Consider the following 7,453-nt stretch of genomic DNA (forward strand, 5'->3'; position numbering starts at 1 on the left):
ACTAAAAAATTGCCAAGAGTCCCCAAAAGTAGTTAGAAATTGAGTTTTCATACCGGTTGCGATGAGGCAGTCTTGGATGACAACGTTGGATGAACCGCCTACGTCGATGCCATCAGTGTTAGGACTTGATTCCGGCGCATTTATCCGGAGACTTGAGATGGTCACGTAGTTGCAATCGTTAATGTGAATGTGAGCCATTGGACTATCTACGTGCGTTAATCCACTCAATCTAAGGTTGTTGCAGCTCTTGAACTTCAATGCCTAATACCTCAGAATATCTCGTTTTATTTAATTTTCATAAAACTGCAAACAAAACGAATCAATGTTTTGGAAAATGAAACATCTAACGTGACACTCACGGTAGGTCTGGAGCCTTTGTGTTCCCACCAGCTCGAACCCTGGCCGTTAATTTCGCCGTCACCTTCAACCACAAGTCCTTCAATGTCTGCAAAAAGAATCCATTGATCTTTGTCTCCTTTCCAATTTCCTTTACTCGATGCAACCAGATTGCCTAAAATCTTCATTTAAATTACTAATTACTTACCTCAGCAAAGTCTTCATTACTTTAACAGAAAAAAAGAAGAAGCAAATTCTTCATTAATATCAAAAACAGAAAACAGGGGAAAAACAGAGTACCTGAACAAAAATAGGGGCCGATTTGCAAGAACCTTGAAACTTCAGGGGCTGTAACAGAAATGTCATCCCTGCCGGCACGACAAGCTGCCCATCTCGTGTTCCGCTACAGACAGCTTCCCAAGCTTTCAAGAACGCCTACAAAGTTTATAATTTTTAGGAAACTTTATGAACAAAATTAGAACTACAAGACTAATATAAATTACCTGCGAATCGTCTGTAACTCCATCTCCAACCGCTCCGAATTGAGTAACATCCAATGCATTCGAAGAAGTGAAGATATGGAGAATGAGCAGTGAGAAATTTAAGAACCAAGCCTTCTTCTTCATATATTATTGGAGAAAGAAGAGTTAAACCATGAACTAAAATGAATATATTTACAGTATAAGAACATAGATTGTTCAAGCGAAGGCTTTACTATATACTAATTATATAGATGCCATATTTACAAAGAAAAGAAGATGCTAAAGAGCTTTACCATTTTCAGCGGATATGTGTGTGGGACAGTAGAAGACAACGTATGTGAAATCCAAAAATATGTATAGGTATATGTATATTTAAGTTACTTAATAAAAAAGATGATACATCAACAAGTAAATTTTATATACTGGAAACTGGAGTATTAATTACCAGTGTCCATGAGGGGGTCAGAGTGGGCACTGTAATTATTAGTAATAAATAAAAAGGATGTCATAAAAGTACGTACCATTGTCTTACTATTACTGTTATCTACAGAAAAAATATTTAATAATTGTGTATTCATTTAGAACAATTTTAAAGCAAATTACTAAAAATATAACAAAAGTATAAGGAAAAATATTTATAAAAAAAACTTCCATATATATACAAACTAAATTGATACTTTCTCCGTTTCAAAATATAGGATGTTTTAAGCAAAACACGCAGATTAAGAAATCTTTACTTTTAAAAAGTTTAACCAATCAGAAACAATACTGCATAATATAAAATACTAAACTAATCTAAAAGTTGCATTGAAATTTAAAAACATCTTATATTATGAAACAACAAACTTCTCCAAAACATCTTATATTTTGAAACGGATGGAGTATTTTTCTATCGCTAAAATTTTGGAAGTCTTAAAAGAGAACATCCAAAATCTTGGTCATTGAGATATACTTATAATTTTATGATTCCGAACTTGGAAGTTTTAGTGGTCCACGGACTCCAAAATAAGTGTGGCATGTTTTTATTTTATCCTATCAACAAAAATAAAATATCATGCAATATTTGTCTACTTTTTTTTCTTTTTTTTTTGTATACTTTTGACAAAGCTTATTGGTTTTCAGACCTAGAACTTTGAGATCGGGCAGCGAATGACAATGTTTATTGGATTTTTCAGACCTTGAACTTGTAACTGGGCAGTGAATGACAGAGTTTTTATTGGTTTGCACACCTAGAACTTGGCAAGGGGCAGCGAATAAAATTAACTCACTATATTTGTATGCTTTCCTGATTTTTGTTCCTTGCTTGTATAATTTTATATTTCGATTTGTTACAGATCATATTAAATGTGACTGATGATAATCCGGAAGTATAACTGATTTCTTTAGTTTGAAGAATCCAAAGAAACTTCCGTTCGCTTCTTCTCTTTTCTGTCTACTTTTGACTTCATATTTCGCTTTTCTATTTCTTTTTGTTTCTGCTTAGCTTTTGGTTTGGGTTTTCAATATTTTAGCTTTTTCTTTAGGTTTCGAAAGAACAAAAATAAAATAAATTATCATACTAGTTGTCGTATAATAGTATTATTATTGTAAAAATTTAATTTTCTTTCCATCAGTAGCTCAGAATCATATTATTCAATATACAGGCCTAAATACATGTTTCAGCGGAATGTGTAACGACCAGGCTCATTTTTGGCCCATATGACAAAGATCAGGAGCTGTGCTTAAAATTCTACGATCTCTACTACAACTTTTTCTTGGGTCGACTAAAAAAGTCTCATGATCTCTAAAATTAAAGTCTATCTTTTTAAGCTAGATGTAAATAATATCAGAAACACACAAGGAAATGGGTCTAATAGAGCTTCTGTGGCCACAATATTTATCTAAATCTAAGCAAAAAAAAAAGAAGAAGAACGATGAAATAGCGAGAGAGTTAAAGCCAAATAATTATGCAATACTGAATCGTTTTTTCATATCTTGTTTCTCTCAGAATGTATCCGTAATCGACAATTCCACCTTTTTCTTTCTTATATGTTATAGTAAAACATTAAAACCGAAATTGATAATTCTGTAAATCCCACATTTATTATTGTGATTAAACTAGTCTTAAGTTGATAGATAGTATTTCACGCTAGCTAGTTGTGAGAACTGAAATCAAGTTCCCCTTCCGAAGTGATTCGAATGCGGAGGAGTTTATCACCGTTTAATAGTTCCGAACTAAACTGAGAGTATTTGAGTGCAAAAAGTGTATTATTGCTTGAGAGTAAAAGTTTTTTTTCGATCCTTTCACAAGTGACACCCCCCTTACATATTTATACCGACCAATTTATTACCTAATTAATGCACAATTAATAGGACACGAGTTGCGCAGCCTAATTAATCCTCTTGAATGCGGGAATCTTTGACCGGGCCCGAGCTGCGAGCTGACCAACACGAAGCATCTCCGCGCTCTCTTCCTTCCTCCGGGCCTGATGGGCCGATCAGTAATACGCTCTTGGCCCACTGAACAACCCCGGCCTAGGCCCTTTGCCTATTGCCCGAGATGACAGATCATGGGTACAACACTAGTAATTAATCACTAACCACGCAAAGGTAAAGAGACAAATCATCAGTGGCTGCGTATCAAAAACTTTTCCGTGAGCATTACTGCTGCATACGGGAATTTCACCGGGTCCATCAACGGATATTAAGGTTTTGAATGGGATGACAGAAAAATAACAGATAATATAATAATTTTATCACTAAGTTACCATTCAATTTTTTTTTTTTTTAAAGTTAATGCAGATGAACGGTGTGTAGTTCATTTTTTTGTCTTTTTGTGGTAAATGCAAGAGAAATACATGAAAATATGGTCTACAGTTTTTTTGATGATGTTCACCTTGATTTGCATTTGAACAACCAAATATTTAATCTACTTTTATTCTGTTTGATCTGCTTGAACCACTTAATCTGCTCTGCATGATATGTTTCTCCATTCAAAGCCTAAGTTGATGTGCTTCAAAATAAAGTCCCCTGCAATCTACGGTTTACTTTACATTATTTGTTCCTAGTGGGCTACAATCGCGATGCAGCCGTATTTGCAGCACATGCTGCTCCGCGTATAACATTATAACTAGATTAGGACCCGCAATATATCACGGTAAATTATTTATAACTAAAACATTTAAATTATAAGCTGTATTTATATATTAAGTATGTTATAATTATATAATAATTGTTAATTTTATGGTTTAAACCATATAATACCGTAATATAATTTAATTTTTACATAATATTTATTTAATCAATTTAATTAGATATATCTATTATCTTATACCGATAGTGTTAACAAAATAATGAAATTATGTTGTACACGTGTAACACCGAATTAATGATATTTGAAATTTATATAAATATCGACAAAACCCGTCCCGCTATATAACCCCGTCCCAAAATATTTTAACTTGCACTATATCATCTTAATTTTTAATATTTATTTTTTTGTATTATAAATATTAGACTGAGTTGATAGGTTATTTATTAAGATTGTAACCATTTACATTTTATAAGATTGACGCTTCTTATAAAGTTTAAATATTTATAGTATTTAGAATTCTTAAAATGGTTGAGTATTTCTCATATTTGAAGTTTCGTAAAAGTTTAAATATATTATTAATATTTTAAAAGTCTTTTTATTTTTTTAAAAAGTGGAAATATTTATAATAATTAAAATTCTTATAAAGTTTGAAACTTCATAAACATTTAAATATTATTAATATTGTTAATATTTTATAAAGTTTAACTTTCTAAAAAATATAAATATTTATAATATTTATACTTTTATAAAATATAAATATTTAAATTTTTAACAGTTTTAATTATCTATAATATTTAAATTTTAAAAAATCTTTAAAATAAAGAACCGGAATAAACAAAATAAAAGTTTTTAAGTTTGTATGCCTGATAAATCAAGCTTTCTACTTATTTGTATGCAGAATCATTATAGTTTTTTTTTATAGTATGACTCTTAACCACTGCCCAATTTTTTAGGCGATGTGGGATATTGTCCATTTTTAAAAATTTGTATTACATTATATGTAGGAAAAAATCATAATTTTTATTAACTAAATGTATTACAGAATAATTCAAGATAATTCAAATATAAATAAAATGGAAGCATATATTTATGTTTGAATGAAGTATAAATATTTCTTTATTTTTCAAAAATCTTTCATATAATTAATTTTCAAATTTCTGGTAACTAATATTAAAATTAATGCATTAAATGCTTATTATTTCTAAAATGAATTTTTTGTCAAAGGAAGCTGCAAAAATATTAGTATAGGTGCATAAATAATAAATGTACACACGAATACACGTATTAAAGTGACATGTGGTGCACACGTGAGGCATCAGTCTTTTGATCTCGAACAGCTCCGTATTTGGTGACATCAACTATTTGGGAGAAAAATATTGTATAGTACACTGTACACAACAAGAATATAATCCAAAATTATTCCTGCATTGTTTCAGATACAATTAAGTGGTTAGATAGATACTTAGATATATTGGCTGCTTTGTTTTTTGTTTTTTTTTTTTTTTGGCACTGAAACGATAAAATTTCATGATTTTGACAATTTCAGAAGAGATAAAAAAGTTGGAGCAAAGTGATAAGGATTAACGTGTCTTACCATACATTTTAGTAGGTTTAGAATAAAATTAGAAAATATCGGGTTTTATATAAGGATGGCAAGAAATAAAGGATTTGATCAATTGATCATTTACATGTTGATGCGGCATAAATGATCCTGAAAAGATAGCGAAAATATATTTTCTTATAAGCTTAGTCAACACTCAACAGACAGATACGCCCATTTTATGTAACCATTATGTAATTTTTGGAACACAAATCTTTGTTGTAAAGAAAAATAACTAAGGTAATTATAAACGGACAATACAAAGTAATTATGTTCCGGTAAATAAGGTGCAGGTGACACCGGTTTTTCAATGACCAATGCAAATTATAACGATCATTCAAACAAATGGCGATTCAATATACAGTCAAACTTCTATAAATTAATAAGGTCGGGACCATGAAATTTTATTAATTTATAAAGGTTTTAATTTATCGATAAATTAATAATTATTAATTTATCGATAAATTAATAAAAGAGATTTTTAATTTTCATAATTTTGAAAATTTTGTATTACAAAATAAGATACTCTTGTTATCATTTATATTTTTAAAGAATTTTCTTAGTTTGTAATCTTGTCTATCGTAATTGTTAAGTTAAGAGTTTAGGTAAAAGTGATAGATGTTAGAAGTTTAGAGTTTAAAGAAATTGCTACTAGTATCATTCATGGTAATGATGAAGTCGAATTAAATATTATGGTAATTTTAGAACCAATTACATATAAAGAAGCAATTACCGCATTTAGAACTCTTAATATTTTTTGGATGCGATTTGAAAAAACGACAATGAAAAAGATTAGAGATGCACTCTAATAAGAATGCAAATTCAAGAATATACAAACAACAATAGAGTCGTATTTCACTAGATTTTCTTATATATATATATATTATTTGATTATTAATTTATGATATTGATGGGACTATATTTTTACATAGAATTTCCAAAAAATTATTATCTTATTAATTTATAGAAATGTGTCATTTTTTACACCGAATTTATTAATTTATAGCGAATATTAATTTTAAGAGTATTAATTTATAGAAGTTCAACTGTATTATATGATATAATAATTTATAGGAGTATCCAATTGCATTAGTTATTGCCGCCATTGCACTACTAGTGTTGCTTGGTGTATACCGCTTTATCACCTATTCCTTCTCGTTTTGTGTTAACCACATTTTTTGGATAATAGTGTAAGTCATGAATCAAAACTCATGCTAAGAATCAGAAGCATTTAGATCGTCACTAAACATTAGCTAGTAATCTTTATTTTATTTTATCAGCTAGTAATCTGACTGAAGTTAAGAGACAAATTTCGGGTGACTCCATGCATATCAAAAGTCGTGCCTTAAGTATTGATTGTATATATATGAAGATACATGTAGATCTTCCCGGTTGCACCAATGATTAAGTTGATACTATTGATTAAGATAAGGTTGGTGCATTGTATCACCGTGATGCTACAGTTAAGGTTTACGCCAATTTCTCCTTGCATCGTGCTTCTTATATAGTTATTCCTCCAACAAATGATATTATATTGGTAATTTGGTAATGTCCACCACATAGATATTCTTCTAATAAAGATGATATAGAAAAGAGATATTTGAAGTCATAATTAGTAAAGCTCTCTAAAGATTAGGATTTTTCTCTTAAGCGTTAGCGTTGATATGATATGGTTGCGTTGTAATTAACTGTTATATAAAGACATTAATCCCCACCAATAAAATAACTTGATACAGATTTAAAAAAAAAAAATAAAGAAAATACATTGTATAACCACCAACCCCACGTTCGGAATGTGAGATAATTTGATACAACTATCCAATCTTTATACCATTACAAAGATGTGTGAGAGATCCAACGATGAAGCACATTATTAAATTACTATGAGTAGTATTGAGTGGGTCATGTAATGATGCGAACACGTACTATTTTTTTTTTTTTTTTTTTTTTTTTTTTTTTTTT

The 7,453-nt window shown here is 29.8% G+C and overlaps 1 protein-coding gene across 1 annotated transcript in view; it reads right to left on the reverse strand.

The window, feature by feature from the left end:
- Window positions 1-1,164, reverse strand: part of LOC104748216 (probable polygalacturonase At3g15720) — a 1,530-nt gene extending 366 nt beyond the window's left edge. Inside the window, exons 1-5 of the mRNA XM_010469891.1 lie at window positions 1,112-1,164; window positions 840-956; window positions 637-771; window positions 360-518; window positions 14-261 (exon numbers count right to left, since the gene is read on the reverse strand). Coding sequence (XP_010468193.1) covers window positions 14-261; window positions 360-518; window positions 637-771; window positions 840-956; window positions 1,112-1,114 — 662 coding nt within the window. The 5' untranslated portion in view covers window positions 1,115-1,164. The remainder of the gene's footprint in view (window positions 1-13; window positions 262-359; window positions 519-636; window positions 772-839; window positions 957-1,111) is intronic.

Source organism: Camelina sativa, chromosome 15 (assembly GCF_000633955.1).
Source record: "Camelina sativa cultivar DH55 chromosome 15, Cs, whole genome shotgun sequence".
Classification (NCBI taxonomy): Eukaryota; Viridiplantae; Streptophyta; class Magnoliopsida; order Brassicales; family Brassicaceae; genus Camelina; species Camelina sativa.